At 45.7% G+C, this 23,019-nt stretch overlaps 1 protein-coding gene across 1 annotated transcript in view; it reads right to left on the bottom strand.

Moving 5' to 3' along the window:
* The window catches only part of LOC311369509 (NACHT, LRR and PYD domains-containing protein 12-like), a gene marked incomplete at its 5' end in the record, with an annotated part of 68,138 nt that overhangs the window by 13,470 nt on the left and 31,649 nt on the right, over nucleotides 1-23,019 (bottom strand). The window contains one exon of the mRNA XM_084487696.1: nucleotides 6,713-6,886. Within this exon, the coding sequence (XP_084343822.1) occupies nucleotides 6,713-6,886 (174 nt within the window). The remainder of the gene's footprint in view (nucleotides 1-6,712; nucleotides 6,887-23,019) is intronic.

The following is a 23,019-nucleotide window of genomic DNA, read 5'->3' on the forward strand; positions in this document are numbered from 1 at the left end:
GTAATCTAAGCGAACACAATGTCATACTGCAGCCAAAGTCGATTGTTGCTCAATTATGTGCAGCCCAGCACATCACCCCACTTGGACCTAAACAAAATGCACCTTGTCAGGACAAGCCCGTCACTGACAACCTCAAACTTAACCTTGATGACTCACCGCTATCTGAACAATGGAAAGAGCGTATCACCACTAAGCTTAACTCCATTTCAGAAGTCTTCGCAGTAGATGACTTGTCATACGGTCACACCACTGCTGTAAAGCATCACATCAGGCTGTCTGATGAGACTCCTTTTAAGGAGAGGCCGAGGCCTATTCATCCCAATGACAGAGAGGCAGTAAAGCAGCACCTCAAAGAACTGCTTGATGCAGGAATCATTGAAGAGTCAGAGAGCCCCTTTGCATCACCAATAGTCTTGGTGCGTAAGAAGAGTGGTTCGATCAGGCTATGCATAGATTACAGGAAGTTAAATGCACGAACCATCAGAGATGCATATGCCCTTCCGAACATTGAAGAAACATTTGCAGCCCTTAGTGGTGCTAAATGGTTTTCCGTCATGGATCTTAAATCCGGTTATTATCAGGTGGGCATGGCTGAGGAAGATAAGCCTAAAACCGCTTTTGTGTGTCCCCTGGGCTTCTTTGAATTCAATCGCATGCCACAGGGTGTCACAAATGCTCCAAGCACCTTCCAACGCCTTATGGAGAAGTGTGTCGGTGACCTCCACCTTAATGAGGTGCTTGTGTTTCTAGATGATTTGATAGTGTTCTCAGACACATTGGAAGAACATGAAGTACGGCTCATGAAGGTACTGAATCGCCTCAAAGATTACGGCTTAAAACTGTCTCCAGAAAAGTGTCACTTCTTCAAGACTTCTGTGAAATATCTGGGTCATGTAGTCGATGCTCAGGGAGTCCATACTGACCCTAACAAGGTATCCGCCTTAAGAGATTGGCCCCGCCCTTCAACAAGGAAGGAGTTGAAATGTTTTCTAGGCTTCGCTGGATACTATCGGCGTTTTGTCAAGGGTTACTCCAAAATAGCCAAACCCCTCAACAGCCTGACAGCAGGCTACTGTGCACCAAAGAAAAGAGGCAAAGTGTACAAGAGAGACTACTCCAAACCTCATGTGAGTCCAAATGCACCCCTCGGAGAAGAGTGGACTACCGAGTGTGAAAATTCATTCAGAACTTTAATCAACAAATTGACCTCTGCACCCATCCTTGCTTTTGCAGACCCACAACTACCGTATGTCTTGCATACCGATGCTTGTCGAGATGGTCTAGGGGCAGCCCTCTATCAAGAGCAGGAGGGGAAGCTCAGAGCTGTGGCTTATGCTAGTCGGGGTCTTTCCAAGAGCGAACAAAACTACCCCACTCACAAACTTGAGTTCTTAGCTCTTAAGTGGGCTGTTTGTGAGAAGTTTAATGACTACCTTTATGGGACAAATTTTACTGTTCTTACTGACAACAATCCCCTCACGTACGTGTTAACCTCTGCCAAGCTAGATGCAGCTGGACATCGCTGGTTAGCCGCTCTCTCTACTTACCAGTTCTCCATCAAGTATAGAGCAGGGCATGCCAACGGCGATGCAGATGGGTTATCCCGTCGGCCTCAAAGCCCACCTCGTGAGGATGAGGATTTTGTCAAGGAAAGAGAAAGGATTGAGGATATGAAAAGACGTCTCATGGACCCAAGAGGAAACATGGGTCAGGAAGTGTTCTCTGCCTTATGTCAACGTCACCTGGTGACATTGACGGGTGAACACCAAAACCAGCCAGAGCAATCTGTTGTTGCTGAGTCTCTAGCCGTCAACCCCTCATTGATATCCGGCATTTTCGGTGAAGACACCTTGCCTTCTATGACAAACACTGACTGGCACGATCTTCAAAAAGCAGATCCATGTATCTCACGTGTCATCCACTTTGTGGAGAGAGCGTTAAAGCCCAGCATCAGAGAGACAAATCTGGAGCATTCCGATGTCAAACTCCTCCTCAGGGAATGGAAAAGGCTTGAACTCAGAGATGGTGTACTACACAGGAAGTGGATGGACCGAGACAACCCTGTCTATCAATTGGTCTTACCTGAACAGTTCCGAGAAAGAGCACTTCACGGTGTACACAATGATGTTGGTCACCTTGGTTCAGAGCGTGCACTACACCTTGCCCGTGCCAGATTCTACTGGCCAGGAATGGCCAGAGCCATTGAGGAAAAATGCAAAAAGTGTGAACGATGTTTCAGGAGAAAAGCTGAGCCCCAAAAAGCTGCACCTTTACAAAACATCTCAGTTACTTACCCCCTTGAACTCATCTCTATAGACTATCTATCTCTTGAGCCAGACAACAGAGATACGAGAAACATACTAGTTATGACAGATCATTTCACAAAGTTTGCTGTTGCAGTGCCAACAAAAGATCAAAAAGCAAGAACCATTGCGAAAGCCTTGTGGGAAAATTTCATTGTCCATTATGGATTTCCCAGTCGCCTACTCAGTGACCAGGGTAGAGATTTCGAATCAAAAACCATCAAAGAACTCTGCACACTAATCGGAGCAGACAAAGTTCGCACTACCCCATATCATCCCCGTGGGAATCCAGTGGAGCGATTTAACAGGACACTCTTGGGTATGCTTGGGACCCTTGAAGAGAAGGACAAGTACCATTGGCGGGACTTTGTTAAGCCCTTGGTCCATGCGTATAACTGCACGCGTAACGACACAACAGGCTTCTCGCCTTATGAGTTAATGTTTGGGAGGCAGCCCAGACTGCCAATTGACCTAGTCCTTGGAATCCACCCTGATATGGGAAACCACAAGACCCACTCAGAGTATGTTAAAGGCCTTCGTCAACGCCTGCAAGAAAGCTACTCGTTAGCTACACAAAACTCCCAGAAAATGGGCGAGAAGAACAAAGCTCGGTTTGACAGGAAGGTGAGAGCAGCAGAGCTCTTTGAGGGGGATAGAGTCTTGGTGAAGAACGTGAACATAAGAGGGAAACACAAACTCGCAGACAGGTGGGAACAGAAAATCCATGTCGTTGTCAAACGGATTGGAGAGAGCCCTGTCTATGTGGTTAAACCTGAAACAGGAACAGGACCACAGCGCACATTGCACCGAGATCTCCTTTTACCATGTGGGTTCCTTCCTGTAAAAGAAGGAGAGGATGATCATTCACACAATGATCAACAACGAAAGATGAAACTGAGGAAACAAGCAACAAAAGATACAGAGGGAGATGATTGTCAGGAGGATGAGTTGGACAGTGATGAGGATGAGCTCTATCTTACCACACAAGTGCCAGAGGTTATCACAAGAAGCCCTTTCTTGCAAACAGGAGGTGATCCCAATGAGCCTCAACCAGCCTCAGTGGTGTTAAACAGAGACATTTCCCCTTTTGAGCCACAAAACTCTACACTCTCTGATAGCCCAAGACATGAGTTTAGATCAGAATGTCCTCTGAATTGCTCAGAGAGTGGCAGTGCAGCTATACATTCTACCTCACACTCTAGAGCCCCAGACTATGTTGTTATTGATATCCAAGAACCAGACATAGTGTGTATGTCGCCTGTTCAGGACATCACAGATCATGTCACAGCTGAACCTGTAGACACAGAAAATAAGGCATCTGATAACCAAGAGTCCACTGAGTTGAGACGCTCTGGTAGGGAGAGGCGCCAACCTCGTAAGCTCACTTATGATGAGTTGGGAGAACCTTTGATTTTGGCTATAGGTTCATTTTTTCAGACCTTGGGGGCTATATTTTCCATACTTGATGATTGTAATGTTCATGCAGAGACGCATGTATTTTAGAGGGGGAGTGTGTAACCCAAGTGATTTTAGTTGTTTTATTTTAGTACTGCGTTTTACGATGCCCCTTGAACGCATCGTAAGCATATGCACGGAGAGCCGATGACACGCAGGATACGGTGTTGCGAGACAGGTGTGTTTCGGTAGTTTTAGAAGGTAGTATTGAAAGCTACAGGTGGTTCGGGAGGAATCCTGTGGGTAGAGCTCCGGACGTTTTTTTTTTTCAAAAGAATACTTAAAGTCCGTATTGCACGCTGGTTCTTTTTTTTTCTTTTTTTTTGTACGAGAGACAACTGTTTCAAGTCGATTGTTCAACGGCTTCCACCACCATCGCTATTCCTGGATGCCGTCGTCTCCCGTCGGACATCGGTTACGTGGACATTGTGCTCAAATCCAGGAGGGGTAGGAACGACGACATTAAGGAACCAAAACCGGATTATTTTATTTTGTAACGTTTTTATTCTGAGTACTCAGGTTTTCTCTAGTTTTTCTTTTAGTTCTTGGGCCCAAGACAAACTAAAACTGACGTAACAGTTAGGTTATATTGTAAGTTGAACACTGTTAGAACGAATGCAATATATTTCCTTGAAAGTCTTTTCTTTAAAATACATATGTTATTCTCTCAAGTCGTGGTCTTGTGTCGTTGTGTGGGTTGGAGGTCTCATTAATCCTATGTGTATTAGGCTACAAACCAAACTCCTTATCAATCGGATGTGAACCTAGAATCTCAAGTAACCTGATCAAATTTAGATATAGAACGTTATATAGAAATATAGAAAGTTATAGATACCCCGTCTCAAGGGGTCACCGGAAGGTTACACAAACACTAGATTTTAGTGGAACTTCAACGGGGAATAAAGACTAACTAGTCAGAAAACCACACTCAACACACCAACAGTAATTGTTTTTTTTCATTTAGGCGATTCATTTTTCAGTGACCCAGGAGGTGCTGGAACATGTTCCGGCGTGTTCCGGCTCAAATGAAGCACTGCCCCCTATGCATTCAAAACATTAACTTAAACCTTTTTAAAGTGAGTGAGTCTGTTCACATGAATGGACACAGATGGATGGTAGGCAGTGGCGGTTCTACATTGAATTACACCCCGGGCGAGACCCCCTCCGAGCGCCCCCCCCCCCCCCCCCCTCTCAATTGCAAGAAATTCGAGGTGTGCCTGACTTGAGCCACTCATTCCATTAGAGTGTTGCTCTGTACCGGGCCGTCCATATGGGCAGGTGGGGCGGCGAACTACTTGCAAAAGCATGCTCCCAAAAAGATAGTTTGTAAATCATTGCTCCAAGTCTATTTTTAATAACGTGATCGTCACATTAACTATCTATAGTCTCTGTAGGCTTTCAGACTATTGTTGGTCTGTTGACATCACGTTTTGGATGATGGTGGACGTGGTGGGCGGCGGTTCTAGCTGAGTTTAACGTCTCATGTTGGGGCAGCTCAGCGACCGCGTTCCTCCGTATGTTGATCACATAACCCTGCAGGCTGCAATAAGGATTTCAATCCCCTAACAGTGGACCCCCCCGTTCCCCCCCTTGTCCGTTACGGAGACCCAGAGGTGAACTGTCCCCCCCCCTCCCCTTTCCCCTTCTCACTAGTGGTGGATTTCATGATTTGTTTGAATGAATCAGTTTGCGTCAGTCAGTTCGCCAAGAAGAGTCGATCATTCGTTTGTTCGTTCGTTTGCGTTTCCGGTAGCGCTGAATCATGATTCTCAGTCACTGAGTCGGTCAGACTCGGCTCCTCCCTCGTTCTCGTTCAAACGAATCACGAATGCACGTTCTCAGCCGAGTCGGTCAGACTCAGCTCCTCCCTCGTTCTCATTCTCAAACGAATCACGATCGTGCAATGGTGCAAACGGTCATCAATCAACACAACATTAACTGAGTTCCTTTTAGCTGAGGAGCGCTTCATGTTCGGAATCGGGATGTTGTTGCCCGGCTGACTCTCGTAACTTCTCAGTCCTCGAGTCTTCACCGCTAAACACAGTCAGTGAACGAACGGCGACTCGCGAGTCAGCGCGACTCAGCGACTAGTGGGTGGAGCTGGGAGTCGAGTCTCAGAGAACGAACGAGACGAACGACGACGAACGAGAGCGGCGAATCAGGTTGGTTTGTTTGTTTTAAAGAGTTGTTCGTTCAAACTGATTCGTTCGTGAACGAGCCACCACTACTTCTCATACAGCTTCTCTGACGGCACCTTCTCAGCGAGCAGGGCGCCTGCAGCCGGAGGGGGCGCCAATATGCCAACTCCCCCCACAGTGATATGAGAGATAATAGAAAACGGGTGGCTTAAATCAAGCGATCTGATTGGTTCCCAACTGTTGTATAATGAGCGTATACGCACAGCTATGACGCCCATTCAGTTTACAGAGATCTGTATCACTCCGCGCCTAACTTGAACTGTTGTTTATTTATATTTAAAAGCAATAGCATAGTTCACTGAAGCCTAAAAATATGTTGATTGCTGGAGAGGGTGGAAATGTTGTAAAGCAATAGGCACACGGTGAGTGAACTCGATAGTAGGCTAAATTGCCGGCGAACCGAGCTACCAAGCTCGCTTTTTCAAAATTGAGGGTGTCTATGACTTTCATTTCGCCATACTTACGTAACCGTTTTATAAAAGCAATAGATCACTTCAGTCAGTGAAATGTGCTCATTACACCACAGTTAAGGGGCGTTGTCTGTCCCGACGTGCAGCGGAGGGACGGACAACGCCCCTTAACTGTGGTATAATGAGAACATTTCACAGCCTGTCGTGATCTATTGCTTAAATAGAAAACCGCTTCGCGGCACGGATTTTTTTTTTTTTTCTTGTGTGCTCGTGCACATGTGTCATCCTGCAGTCTGTCCCCCCCCCCCCCCCCTCTGTAACTGTTTGACCATTGAGTAAAACTGACCTGAGAGTTTCCAGTGTACAGTGTGGACTCCCCAGTCCAGCAGAGAGCAGCTTCACTCCTGAATCCTGCAGATCATTGGTACTCAGGTCCAGCTCTCTCAGACTAGAGGAGTTGGAGCTGAGAACTGAGACCAGAGCTTCACAGCATGTCTCTGACAGATGACAGCCATCCAGCCTTCACACACAATAAACACAACATGTTAGGAACTGGGATTAAAATATCTTACATCTTTTACCGTTAACATAAAAGGACGTGATAAAACTATAATTAGAGATATTTTAGTAATTAAATCTAATATATACTAGTCAATACATTAGATCCTTATGTTTATTCAACATTGGCTGTAAAATGTATAATATTATTGAGTTTTTTGTAGTGTTTGAGACTCGTTCTGTATATTAATTTCACTTTTTAATCATAAGCCGTTTTCACATATGACCTCCGTCTTTTCTCTGCATTTGTGGATCAGGAGGTTCGACCGTGAGGGTCATTCACACTTATTCACACTTGACACCCGATATGCGGACATCGGTGTCGCTCAGACATCAGTAGAATCTCCGGCAGGTTTAGGGGGGTGGGCTTGCAAGGGGCGGGACATGACGTAAGGTCTTGGTTTGTTTTGGTTTGACTGTAGACAGCGCGGAGGCAGAACGGGCAGAACTCATCGCAATCATCTTAAATGTTGCTGCAGCGATGCATCATATATTCCGTTGCATCCACAACATCTGCATCAATCGATGAAAGATTGGAGCATGAGTTAGAGACAAAAAGAAGAAACGACAAACAAGAAAGGCGTCGTGAACGACTGCATTACCGGAGGAAGAGAGCGTCTTTTTTGGCTTCATTTCACATCTAACAAACACTGGGACAAATGTAGTTGATTTCTGTGTTTAACTGAGAAAACAGGGAGTGGAAGGACAGGACCCTATAATGTTCAACTCACTGTTGTCAATAACAATTGTTACGAGAGTTAGCGTATGTGTGTGCGCGAGAATGGCAGTGTGTGTGTGTGTGTGTGTGTGGGTGTGGGTGTGTGAGTGGACGAGCGAGGAGAGCGAGCGGTAGCGTGTGTTAGTTTAGTGAAGTAATGAACACTAATGACATTGCCAGTCAAAGTGAAGGGTGTTACCCCCGAGAGAACATCGGCCCTGGAGGGAACGTCTCCCCTGTGCTCCTCGACTACGGTCTGGGAGCCGACAGCAGGAAAGGTGTAACATAAAAATAAAAAAACATTTTCTATATACGTGTGCAGCTGTGAACTCATGTATTGTAATTTATTGTATGATGTTGTACTTGAGGGATATGATAAGACCTATCATTTAGCGTTCACCACGAATGACTCTGAAAAGCAGTGCCACATTAAAATATGTTTTAAACCATTCAGCGAACAAAAGGCAACAGGCTGATTATCGATTAGGGTGCGGGTGCCACTCAATGACATGCAAACGTAGACTGAAGCGTCATCAACACGCCCACTCAACTGGCGTGAAATGCCCACATTCTACTGCTCACTCACATATAAGGTAATTAACATTTCCGCCGGCTAAAATACTACCTGAGGGGTAGTCTTTTATCAGGAGGTCCAACGTCAGGATAAGTCATTCACTATACGGCCCGTCGGGAGAATAGCGGGAGAATAGACGGTTGTACGTCCATATGTGAAAGCAGCTATAGTATTATGTACTTTATGTATATACATGTTCTAGTACATCTACAGAGATGTTTGGTATATTAGGTTACAACCAGCGGCGGTGCAAGGGGGGGGGGGGGCTAGCGGGGGCTTAAGCTCCCCCTGAAAAAGGCTGAGCCCCCCCCAAGCCCCCCCTCCCAAAACCACAGTCGTTTGGTTATGACGAATATTTATGGTCAAAAGATGTTTTTAATAATAATGTGGCGAGCAGCACGGGAACGACCAGACGGGAGCCCAAGGTGAGAGAGTTTGCAATAACAATACCCAATATATATATATATATTATTATATGAAGACATCGAACTGACTTATATGTTACAAAACTGAACTATGAAATCATATTTTTCATTTGCGTAAGTGATGATGACCGTTGCTGCTTGTTGAGTGATTTGATTGGTTGATTCGTATCATATTGTAGTGTGTAGTAGGGTTAGTTATGGTTACACAATATAACGTTGTGTATATTGAGATGTTATAAGTTAACCTCAAAAGATGTTTCCTATGTTATCATAACTTTTATATTCTACTATTATGTATGTTTTCGTTGTCCCTCCCCCTCCCTCCCCTCTCCCCTCCATCCCTCTCCCCCCTCTGTCCCTCTCTCCCCCCTCTGTCCCTCCCCCCCTCTCCCTCTCCCCCCTGTGTCCCTCTCCTCCCTCCCCCCTCTCCCCTCTGTCCCTCTCCCCCCTCCGTCCCTCTCCCCTCCCCCCCTCTGTCCCCTCCGTCCCTCTCCCCTCCCCCCCTCTTTCCCTCCCCCTCCGTCCCTCTCCCCTCCATCCCTCTCCCCCCTCTGTCCCTCTCCCTCTCTCCCCCCTCTGTCCCTCTCCCCCCTCTGTCCCTCTCCTCCCCCCCCCCTCTGTCCCTCCCCCTCCATCCCTCTTCCCCCTCCATCCCTCTTCCCCCTCTGTCCCTCTCCCCCCTCTGTCCCTCCCTCTCCCCCCTCTGTCCCTTTCCCTTTTCCCCGTCCCCCCCTTGTCTGTTATGGAGACCCAGAGGTGAACTGTCCCCCCCCCCACCCCTTTCCCCTTCTCACACAGCTTCTGTGACGTCACCTCCTCAGGGAGCAGGGCGCCTGCAGCCAGAGGGGGCGCCGGTGAGCCAACTCCCCCCACAGTGATGTGAGCGATAATAGAAAACCGCTTTGCGGCGCGGATGATTTTCTTTTTTCTCGTGTACTCGTGCCGCCCCCCATGTGTCATGAAATAATGCGGCCCCAGGCGGCTGCCCGCTTCGCCCGTTCCTGAAACCGCCACTGATGGGAGGTGACCAAGGACATTTTCACGTCTAATAAAAGGGTGCACATTTTTTAGGTTGCCACCAAATTAAAAAGATTGTAGCCAGTAGAAAATGTGTCTTGATATATGCGTCCATATAACCAAACTACTGAACAAGGTTAAACGTTTTAAAATAGTGGGTCACCTTTTATTAATAATGAACGTATATTTATGCATGTAACCTCATCAATAACTATTTATTTATACTTATAGCAACATATTTAAATACAGGTGCATTTAATTATTGATGAACAATTATTATTCATTCTTTAATTATTATTTCATAATGAATAGAGCTTTTGAGTTTGACTTTTCACCCTGGTTACACAATATGACGTTGTGTATATTGAGATGTTATAAGTTAACCTCAAAAGATGTTTTGTATGTTATCATAACTTTTATATTCTACTATTATGTATGTTTTCGTTGTGTGTACTCCGTCCATCCCTCCCTCCCCCCTCCGTCCCTCCCCCTCCCTTACCCTCTCCGTCCCTCCCTCTCCCCCCTCTGTCCCTCCTCTGTCCCTCTCCCCCTCTGTCCCTCTCCCCCCTCTGTCCCTCCTCTGTCCCTCTCCCCCCTCCCCCTCTGTCCCTCTCCCCCCTCTGTCCCTCCCCCCTCCGTATCTGTCCCTCTCCCCCCTCTGTCCCTCTCCCCCTCTGTCCCTCTCCCCCCTCCGTCCCTCTCCCCCTCTGTCCCTCTCCCCCCTCCGTCCCTCTCCCCCTCTGTCCCTCTCCCCCCTCTGTCCCTCTCCCCCCTCTCCTCCCTCTCCCCCCTCCGTCCCTCTCCCCCCTCCGTCCCTCTCCCCCCTCTGTCCCTCTCCCCCCTCCCCCATTGGGTAGCGCGAGTGATGGTCGTCTCGTCACGCCAATAAAAACGAATGAACCGCTCATAAAAACAAATACATCCCGGCAAAAAGTGTAATCTTGTTTATTTTTGGAGTGTTCACGTGTAGTTTATATAAAACTGATTCAGCTCAGGCTCTGTGAGTAGTGGGGAATAGCCCCCGAGACCTTCGGCGAATCATTGTTAATTATTATCATTTATCTTTTATGATTGTTATGATTGGGGAGTATGTCAAATAAATAAATCATTACTGCTTTTATATCCTAGTATTAATTATTTTGTGTGTAATATAATACATTATCACTGAACGTACAGAGATGTTTTCTACGTTGTTATAACTTTTATTTTCTAGTTTTATGTATATTATCTTGTGTGTATTGTTATACATGTTATTAGTGAATGTACAGATACGATTTGTATTTTATTATACCTTTTATATTCTAGCATATATTATAATATATACATTATATTAAATTTTATGTATATAGTGTTGTGTGTATTGTAATACATTATTAGTGAACTCACAGAGATGTTTTGGAGGCTTTGACCACTGGCAGCAGCCTCAGAAGACCCTCCTCTGAAGCAGAGTATTTCTTCAGGTCAAACACGTCCAGCTCCTCTCCTGATGACAGTAAGATGAAGACCAGAGCTGACCACTGAGCAGGAGAGAGAGATTCTGTGGAGAGACTTCCTGATGTCAGGGACTGTTGGATCTGCTCCACTAGAGAACGGTCGTTCAGCTCATTCAGACAGTGGAACAGATTGATGCTTCTCTCTGGAGAGAGATTTCCATCTATCTTCTTCTTGATGTAAGACACTGTTTTCTTATTAGTCTTTGAGCCACTTCCTGTCTGTCCCAGCAGACTTTTTTTAACCTGAGTGATCAGTGATCTACTTCCTGTCTTTCCCAGCAGACCTCGTAGGAGAATCTGATTGGTCTCCAGAGAGAGGCCCAGGAGGAAGCGGAGGAACAAGTCCCGGTGTCCGTTCTCACTCTGTAAGGCCTTGTCCACAGCACTCTGGTAGAGGAGGAGTTTATCTTCCCCAGAGTTTGGTTGTTCTTCTGAGAGCAGATTGATCCCAGTGTCTATGAAGTGCTTAAAGACATAAAGGGCAGCCAGAAACTCCTGGAGGCTCAGATGGACAAAGCAGAACACCTTGTCCTGGTACAGCCCACACTCCTCTCTAAAGATCTGGGTGAACACTCCTGAGTACACTGAGGCTGCTCTGATATCGATGCCACACGCTGCCAGGTCTGCCTCGTAGAAGATCAGGTTGCCATTCTCCAGCTGGTTAAAAGCCAGTTTTCCCAGAGAAACAATGATCTCCTTGCTCTCTGAACTCCAGTGTGGATCTGTTTCAGCTCTGCCATGATACTTCCTGTCCCCCAGTATGGACTGAACCCTCAGGAAGTGGCTGTACATCTGAGTCACGGTCTTGGGCATCTTTTCTTCTCTCTGGGATGTTTTGAAGCAGTCCTCCAGAACTGTAGCAGTGATCCAACAGAAGACTGGGATGTGACACATGATGTGGAGGCTTCGTGATTTCTTGATGTGGGAGATGATTTTGCTGGCCAGCGTCTCCTCTCTGAATCTCTTCTTAAAGTACTCCTCCTTCTGAGGGTCAGTGAACCCTCTCACCTCTGTTACCATATCAACACACTCAGCAGGGATCTGATTGGCTGCCGCAGGGCGTGTGGTTATCCAGATGCGAGAGGAGGGAAGCAGGTCTCCCCTGATGAGGTTTGTCAGCAGCACGTCCACCGAGGTGGACTTTGTGACATCAGTCCAGATCGGGTTTCTCTGGAAGTCCAGAGGAAGTCGACACTCATCCAGACCATCCAAGATGAAGACAACTTGGAACTGGTCGTATCTGCAGATTCCTGCTTCTTTGGTCTCAATAAAGAAGTGATGAAGAAGTTCCACCAAGCTAAACTCTTTCCCTTTCAGTAAATTCAGCTCTCTGAAAGTGAGGAGAAATGTGAAGTCTATGTCGTGGTTAGTTTTGCCTTCAGCCCAGTCCAGAGTGAACTTGTGTGTTAAGACGGTTTTACCAATGCCGGCCACTCCAGTTGTCATTATTGTCCTGATTGGTTGATCTTTTCCAGGTAAGGGTTTAAAGATGTCCTCACATCTGATTGGTGTTTCCTCTAAGGCTGGTTTCCTGGAAGCTGTTTCAATCAGTCTGACCTCATGTTCCTGGTTGACCTCTCCTCTGCCTCTCTCTGTGATGAAGATCTCTGTGTAGAAGTCCTTCAGAGGTGTTGAATGTCCTGCTTTAGTGATTCCCTCAAACTCACGCCTGTACTTATTCTTCAAATGAGACTTGATTTTATGTTGGCACTCGACAGCATCAGATCCTAAAAGTGAAAACAACAGAAGACATCAGTTAGTGGAAGGTGACATCAGTGGAAACAGGTCAATATTTCCTGTTAAATTATCAACTCAATGATATTTAGTGGCTTCATAACTTGTGGTCGGAGAAGCTGGTCGTGACAAGGACTGCATGTTACAGATTCAAAATGTTCAGGACTATTATTTCCACAGCAGTATGATTGGTCTAATGATAGTAATAATGATGGTGAATCAGTCTAAAGTGACTTGTTATGCTGATATAACAAGATAGTGTTGCATCTATTCCACTGAGTTATTCTGCTGTTGATCTGCAGTATAATGTTTAACATTCTTTAACCTGATACCCCACAATAACCCTCCATATCTGGATCAAACAATTTAACCTGATAGACCCACAATAACCATACATATCTGGATCAAACCATTCAACCCCAAAGAGGAAAGATGTCTCTACATTGAAGTTATAAGTCATTCAGTCCGAAAAGAACAAATAGGAGTCTCATACTGCTCCTTAAAAATATAATTTCTCCTCTGTCTTCAAAGTAAGAGTCTCTTCTGCCCTTCAAAATAATAGTCTCCTCTGTCTTCAAAGTAAGAGTCTCTTACCGCCCCCCAGTGTGTGGGCCACTTCCTCCTGGTTCATCTCCTTCTCTGTTTGATGCTGCTGTACAGACTGAGCACTGGTAACCTTTGACCTCTCCTGGTGTCTGTGGAGAACACACACACACACACACACACACACACACACACACACACACAGGATCTATTGTATTTTTCCTGACTTGTAAACATGGGTATCAGTAGAGTCTGATAACAACTAACTGGTCTGTTTTATCGTCTGAAACTCCGACCTCTCCTCTCTGGAGGGGCGTCCATCTTTAAGTTCAGGAGGATGACCCATAGAGCGGTCACTCTTCATGGAGACACAGCTGGGTCCAGGGGAGTCTGCTCTCTGCTGCCTCCTTCTGAAAAACAAGAACCATCTGGAAGTTAGGATTTGTGGAAGTCGTTTTATTTGATCATTTGTTGCAGAGCTACCCAACTACTATCTCATGAGGATCAGATTATTGGATGTTGTTTAATGTGATATGTGATGCCGCCAGTTGAACAGCCCTGATGTATCGGCTGAATCCTCACCTTGTCTTAGAAGGTTGGTGATTTCCATCTTTAAACCGGTCAGGTGGATCCATAGAGCGGTCACTCTTCATGGAGACACTGCTGGGTCCAGGGGAGTCTGCTCTCTGCTGCTGCGCTGGGCTTCAACACACACACACACACACACACACACAAACACACACACACACACACACACACACACACACACACACACACACACACACACACACACACACACACACACACAGCTTTTAATCACACTGCAGTTTTGACACTGACAAGATAATTCTTCTGTTTTTAGGTGAGAGCATTTCACTTGTTTCCAGCTTTTAAGTTCATAATTATCTATATATTATAACTTGTTACTGAGATGTTATTACTGGCCCTGAGTAACCTAATGCTTTGAACTAGAATCACAGAATTATAAATCTGTTTGATCAACACTGACACACCAAACTGCTTTGTCAAAGTCTTATTTAGAAAACTCGATCAACAGTAACCGTACCTTTCAGTCAAGATGATAAGCAGAGTATCTTTTCATAGAATTCAAAGGCAAACCCATGTGTCTACTTTGCTTAGAAACAATATCAGTCATGAAAGATTTCAACTTAAGTCTCCACTACTACAACTGCACTGACTATGATGCTAGTTGTTCACTTAATGTTGGCCCACTGTTTCAGTTTTGTGCATCATTGAATGATGATGTATGTGAGCCCTTTGCACTGAGAAAAATAAGAATCACTCATGTGGCTTTTAAAACAACACTTGTTGTGTTTGTCGTTTAACAAGAGTATAGACATGTTAAAAATGACATGTGAGCATGGAAAATATGAAATGAATGTATGTTGGTTGAATGAACATACACAGGCTATGAATCAGAATGATTTTTTAGGTAGTGGCCATCCCCAGAATGCACCAGAATACAGGAAATCACATCTACCAAATTCAACATCTTCTGGGGGAGGACCCCCAGACCCCCGCCCACGACTACGCCCCATCAACAACTTTCATCACCAGCCACCACTGATACAGACACATATCTACACATCATTTGTTCTTCTTTTTTATTCTTTTGTATCTTCTATCATATCCGATTAGGTGAAGAGCGCGGTCATGTGCCCTCTGATGGTGATGATGAAAATTGTGGCCCTCTTAATCATGAAAGTTGCCCATCCCTGAGTGACGTCAAAGTCACGTTACGATACGACTGTTCAACATGAGGTCGCAGTGAGAGAAATCCCTCCTGTATCTGATTCAGGACCGCGTATGGAAGTGGCCCAAACCACAATTGAACAGACCTGATTCCGTGTGATTTGTGCTGTTCACACTGTTCTGAATGAAATCGGATCGGAGTCACCTTTGAGCAAAACAATCTGGCAACTCTTGCTTGCAGAGTGACGAGGCCAATCACAGCCTTTCACTACCATAACATGTCCCGCCTCCACCCCCCCGACCCTCCACTGCTGAAGAAGCCCCCCTCCATGTCTGACCGCTCACTCTCTAAGTCCTCACCTCTTCTCAATAGATGGATTTCCATCTTTAAACCGTTCAGGTATATCCATAGAGCGGTCACTCTTCATGGAGACACAGCTGGGTCCAGGGGAGTCCGCTCTCTGCTGCTGGACTCTTCTGGAAAAACAAGAACCAGGATCTATGGACGTTTGATAGAAGCTGTACCTTTATTGTTCTATGCAATGGATAGTTGCATTGTTATTCCCATGCCTTAGGGGGCGCTCTAACACACCTGTTTAGTGCTACTTGTAACGTTGTTCTGGTGCGAGTGAATCAGAGTCAAAACGGATATCAACGTCTCCACCTGCGTTCTGTGTCACTCGGTTACTAACAAGTTATCCTTATATCATATAATGAACATAATATTTATGATCTCTGATGAATCCTCACCTCTTCTCAATAGACTGATTTCCATCTTTAAAGTTATAAGGTATACCCATAGAGCGGTCACTCTTCATGGAGACACAGCTGGGTCCAGGGGAGTCTGCTCCCTGCTGCCTCCTTCTGAAAAACAAGAACCATCTGGAAGTTAGGATAGAAAGATCAAACTGATTCAATAAAAGCTGTTTGAAAGACATTGAACCTTCTAACATTAAACCTGTAAAGTCTGCTACAAGTCGTCTGAATATTCATTTCATTCACACGATTCAAACAGCAGAATAAACGGCCTCAGCCATGAACCAATCCATCTCCAAGTGGTCCTGTGATTGGACGTTGGTATGTTCTGATTAACGATGGGCGGGCAGATCAAGATGATCCGCGGGCCGCCAGTTGAACAGCCCTGATGTATCGGCTGAATCCTCACCTTGTCTTAGAAGGTTGGTGATTTCCATCTTTAAACCGGTCAGGTGGATCCATAGAGCGGTCACTCTTCATGGAGACACTGCTGGGTCCAGGGGAGTCTGCTCTCTGCTGCTGCGCTGGGCTTCAACACAACACACACACACACACACACACACACACACACACACACACACACACACACACACACACACACACACACACACACACACACACACACACACACACACACACAGCTGTTACTCAGACTAATGATGGAGTCATGATGACTCACTGCTGAGCTCTGAGATGGACAACAGTCACAGACAGAGAGATCCTCTTCTTACCTCTTAGCTTTGCTCCGGCGGCCATGTTCCCCAGACAGAGTGGTCTTAGAGGTAGGACCCCCCTCCTCTCTCTCCTCATCCATAGTCGACTGGAGACCTGGACACAAACACAACTACACATTGTTTCTGTGGATTCTGTTTACCAAATGTGAAATGACTGCATGACTAGATATACACACTCTATCACTATCTATGTCTAGATATACACACTCTATCATCCATTTCTAGATCTACACTCTATCACTATCTATGTCTAGATCTACACACTATCACTATCTATGTCTAGATCTACACACTCTATCGCTATATGTCTAGATCTCATACATGTCATTATTAGGATTATTCCTTACTTCTGAACACTGACCTCTCTTCCAGTAGATCAAAGTCACTAGAGCATCAAGAGTCTACAGATCAGTGTGCTATACCTTTATAGACGGCCATCAAACCACCAATAGGTAACTAATGTTACCAATAAAACCCAACAATAAAAGTCCACAACATGAACCAAACGGACCTCACTACAGCACAGACTGAACCTCCACAATAAAAGTCCACAACACAACCAAACGGACCTCACTACAGCACAGACTGAACCTCCACAATAAAAGTCCACAACACAACCAAACGGACCTCACTACAGCACAGACTGAACCTCCACAATAAAAGTCCACAACACAACCAAACGGACCTCACTACAGCACAGACTGAACCTCCACAATAAAAGTCCACAACACAACCAAACGGACCTCACTCCAGCACAGACTGAACCTCCACAATAAAGGTTCCTGGACCAGAGGTTCAATATGAAACGCCCTCAACACGGTGGAACTAGTGATTGATGTTCTGACCCATATTCCTTTATTCAGGTTCTCTCTCTGAGATCAACGTCTCTTTTACAGAAGGAACCTGTAAACACTGAACTGGGACTGGAAATAGATTCATCTAGAACATATCAATACAGTGAGAATATACGACCAATAATCTAAAGAAAACATGACATTTAGCGAGCTGTACCGTAGCTTCTCCGTGATGAAAACGTGTCCTGCCCCTTGTCGTGTGAAAATATTACAGCGCAGAAGGAAATGAAGATCAGTCGAAGGAAGAGATTCAGGTGTTCACCAAAACACAAAGTAAGAGTTGAGAACCGAGACGAACGCTAACACAGTTCTAAAGAAGACAGTGAAGACAGATCGAATGAGGAAGGAGACTTTGAACACCAGCCACCAGTAAAACCATCAATCATTAACTAACTACAGAGGATGACATGGTTTACCTGTACCACACACACACACACACACACACACACACACACACACACACACACACACACACACACACACACACACACACACACACACACACACACACACACACACACCAGCTTAAGAGTCAAAAGTAGAGCAAAAGAGAGATATAAGAGATAAATACAAAATAATAAAATAAAGATAAAAACGATGTACACTATCTACACCTCTCACAGGTGTACATCATAAGTATAGTTACACAGGATACTAGCTCAGTATGAGTATAAGTACACAGGATACTGGCTCAGTATGAGTATAAGTACACAGGATACTAGCTCAGTATGAGTATAAGTACACAGGATACTGGCTCAGTATGAGTATAAGTACACAGGATACTGGCTCAGTATAAGTACACAGGATACTGGCTCAGTATGAGTATAAGTACACAGGATACTGGCTCAGTATGAGTATAAGTACACAGGATACTGGCTCAGTATAAGTACACAGGATACTGGCTCAGTATAAGTACACAGGATACTGGCTCAGTATGAGTATAAGTACACAGGATACTGGCTCAGTATGAGTATAAGTACACAGGATACTGGCTCAGTATGAGTATAAGTACACAGGATACTGGCTCAGTATGAGTATAAGTACACAGGATACTGACTCAGTATGAGTATAAGTACACAGGATACTGGCTCAGTATGAGTATAAGTACACAGGATACTGGCTCAGTATAAGTACACAGGATACTGGCTCAGTATAGTTACACAGGATACTAGCTCAGTATGAGTATAAGTACACAGGATACTGGCTCAGTATGAGTATAAGTACACAGGATACTGGCTCAGTATAAGTACACAGGATACTGGCTCAGTATGAGTACACAGGATACTGGCTCAGTATGAGTATAAGTACACAGGATACTGGCTCAGTATGAGTATAAGCGTGGCATTGGACAGGCTATGACTAGGGTTGCCAACCGTCCCGTAAAATACGGGATCGTCCCGTATTTGGCAACTAAAAGACCTGTCCCGTAATGAACTGATACGGGACGCACTTTGTCCCGTATTTTGGGGTCGTGTTGTACCTTTATGTAATGCCGGTTATCGTTGCATTAATAAAACCCGTGGGTTGCTTAAGCGTATAAACACACGGAGGCAAGGATGCAGTACGAGCCAGTTACTTTATTGGCGCACTATAAACACACTGAATAGCCAGACCCACGCAGCCAACCACCGAACCCCGAAGTAATGACCGTCTAACACAGTTGAGCACCGAGTGCTCAATCCAATACTCCACAGGTCGTAATCGCGTGAACGCGTCTGCCGGCGATCGCGCATAACTCTCCCCCCCCCCCCCCCCTCAACAATCTCGATCAAGAGGTGTCCCGTATTTGAAAGTCTGGGAGTTGGCAACCCTAGCTATGACCCACTATGTTGTGCTCCATGTACCCACTGTTGACAACATGACGTGACTAAGCTACCAACACAAACAAAGAGGAGCTGGGAAAGCAAATGAACTAACTACGTGTTTAAGTTGTGAAGGGCAAACGTGTGGCGACACACAGCACTACACAACACAACACAACAACCTGACTTTTAGTACACACCACAATAATCTCACCTTTAGTACACAATAAAACACGATCTGACTTTAATGACAAACCAAATTTAAAGTTAGAGCCAGGGTCAAAGGCTTGTTGTTAACATTTACAATACACTTCATTATCACAACGCAACATTGTAAAATAATGTTGATAAACTATGATACAAACGAAAATGAGATAAACCTCACCTTAGTGCCTATAATAAAAGCAGTTATGGTCTGTCCATCATATCACAAAGGTTAAATTAAATGGCATGAAGTACAAATATGGCAGAAAGGAGGTTGAGAGTAAAAATTAAAAAAAAACAGGGGTGCCTTGGATGGAGAGAAATATGTTTAGGGCCGTGAGCCAGAAGAGTTTGGGAACCGCTGCTCTAGACACATGACATTTACACATTTTAATTGTAAGACCTCCTCTCAGGGGGCCTACGAGACCTCAGCCCCAGGGCCTACTGGCAGGTAAAGGCAGGCCTGTGTGTGTGTGTGTGTGTGTGTGTGTGTGTGTGTGTGTGTGTGTGTGTGTGTGTGTGTGTGTGTGTGTGTGTGTGTGTGTGTGACGCTTTTATCCAGAGCCACTTACAATCAGTCCATTGGTCATAAGAAGTGAAACAATCTATCGCCGTCGGTGCAGTGAAGACGTCCATAGAACCGAGTGCACTGACAACCGCCAGGCCGACCCCACTCCCCGTGTACGGAGATGAGACAGCCTTCTTAAAGACAAGTATAAAAGGAACTGGAAACAACACAACGTACCGTCTGGGTTATCTAGAACTCCTCACGTATGTCAACGACGGCTGGTGTAACCCAGGACACATCTCCGTAGAGACTGCTAGCTGTCAGCCTGCGGCCACACTAGCTGCCGAGGGAGGTTAGTCACGTGATCACCGTGTCCACGTCCTCCTCAGCGGACCGCCGCCTGTGAGAAGATCCACTCTGTCACAGCGGGGCTGCAGACTGAGCCCTGAGGCCGGATGGTCACCTCTGGGGACTTCAGTCATGTGACTTTGGACTCTACTCCGGCTGGTTTCCACCAGGTTGTAGACTGTCCTAGGAGAAACAACGGGACAATTGACCGCCTGTATGCTAATGTGAGGGACGCCTACAGAGCCACTCCCCCCCCACCTGGGGAGTCTGATCACAACCTGGTCCATCTACAGCCACTGTCCACCCCCCCGGTCCAACAACAGCCGGTGACACCCCGCACCATCAGAAGGTGGTCAGATGGAGAGAGCCCCGAGAGGCTGGATGGGCTGACCAACCCGCATGGTGAGGACGTAGAGGCCTCCCCTGTCAAGACTGTCCTGTTACCCTAACAACAAGCCCTGGGTAACGCAGGAAGTCACTGCTGCCCTCAACAGGAAGAAGGCTGCCTTCAGAAGCAGGGAGGCCATGAAGGCAGCACAGCAGGAGGTGACACGCCGTGTGAGGGAGGCTGAGGACAGCCACAGGAGAAAGGTGGAGGTCTGGGAAGGTGTGAGGAGCATCACAGGTCAGACCAGAGCCACAGGGGGGACAACGGAGAGGGCCAACCAGCTGAATGACTTTGTCAACAGGTTGAACCAGCCCTTGTCCCCCCCACCCCCGCCCTCACTGCAGCCATCTCTCCTCCTTCCCACCTCCCCCCTGACCCCACAACACCCCCCATCTCCTCCCCCCCTCCCCCTCCTCCTCCTCCTCCTCCTCCTCCACCTCAACACAATCCCTGCCTCTTCAGAAAGGAGGCACATAAAAATACGTTGCTACATGCTAAAAGTTTCCATCCACCTTCACTAACTAAGAACATCCCAATTCCAGAGGTTACGTAGGATCTGCCACAACGATCAAGAGTTTGACACTAAAAGTAAAGAGATGTACAATCGTTTCAGAGAACGAGATTACTCCTCCAAAGTTCTGGACACAGCTCTGGTGAGGGCCAGCTGTGTTGAACGTGATTCTCTGCTCCATACAAAGACATTAACTGCTACAAAGGACAGGGTTTCTTCTTTATCAAATGCGGTCAAAATGTGTGAAATAGTAGTGAAGGCAAAAGGGTTTAGTCAAGTCACACAACACACAGTCACTACTAACCATTTCATCAATGGTAAGACTACATATGTTACACACACACACACACACACACACACACACACACACACACACACACACACACACACACACACACACACACACACACACACACACACACACACACACACACACACGGGGAGGAGGTACGGGGAGGAGGTAAATCTAAGGTAGGTAGACCTAAATCTAAATCCTATATCTAAATCTACATCCTAAATATAAATCTACATTTTATATCTAAATATAAATCTTATATGTAAATCTAAATCTAACCCTAAATCTAAATTGAAATCCTGAATCTAATCCTAAATCCATACAACAGATGTACTAATTCTCCTCCATATACTAATTAGCTCTGACTTCTGTCTGTCTGTCTGTCTGTCTGTCTGTCTGTCTGTCTGTCTGTCTGTAGGTCAGACCTGCAGAGCCGCTGTTAGTTTTAGCTGCACGTTGTATGTTACCGCTGGATTTAAGATTTATATTTATAGTTAAAGATTTATGTACGATTTAGCTTCAGATGAAACACTTGGATTCAGGATTTAGATTGATGGAGGAGAGAGACAGACCATCAGGTCCTTTGAGGAACATTTTCTGACAGTGTTTCCATCTCAACCACTGCACTGCAGCTGTGTCCTTCCACTCAGCTGATCTTATTGTCCCATAAGCACAGTGAGGATCTCAGCTCATCTCCAGCGCTGTTATATAACAGTAGGAGCTGGACTCACGTGTCCTCCCCTGCAGTCAGGTCCACGAAGACGGGACTCTGACCCGCTGTCCTCAACAGCTGGTTGAAGTGTGTCTGACCGAGGTGACACACACACACACACACACACACACACACACACACACGCACACGCACACGCACACGCACACGCACACACAAATTACCATACAATACACACATGAACTTATCTACATTTTTTTTTTTTTAACCAAGCTGCTTGCATAGGCTAATATAATATATGTATGTATATTGAATTTAGAATTACTACTCATTGTCAGTGAAGTCTATTTTAATGCAACCATTCTGACTTAACTCCAAACCTAATAAAAATAAATTGAACTATAAGTTGTACTATATATTAGTGTAACTTATACGCGGTATTACAAAGTGGATTTTACCGCTACGAGGAAAGCCAGTCGACCAGACGTCCCACAGCCGCTCAGTACAACAAGGCTGTCTGGCGCTCCCTGGTGGCGGAATCACAATGACACAGCTCTACCGTTTATTCTCCAACAGAGACGGACGGACGGACAGGCGGTCGGACAGAGGGAGACATTTGTCAGGCCTCAACAGACCTTGAGGATGTCTGCCGCCTTCACTGCGACCGCCAGCAAGGTTTTCATCACACTGTCGCTGAGAAGTTTCTGTTTTGAAGGAATACAAAATAAACAATTATGAGCAGTAAAGTCACCATTGTGAAGTCCGCTGGTTTCTCAGCAGGTCTGGGGTTGACATTTAACACAGACGG

The sequence above is a fragment of the Micromesistius poutassou genome, assembly GCF_964030765.1.
Source record: "Micromesistius poutassou genome assembly, chromosome: 24".
Lineage (NCBI taxonomy): Eukaryota > Metazoa > Chordata > Actinopteri > Gadiformes > Gadidae > Micromesistius > Micromesistius poutassou.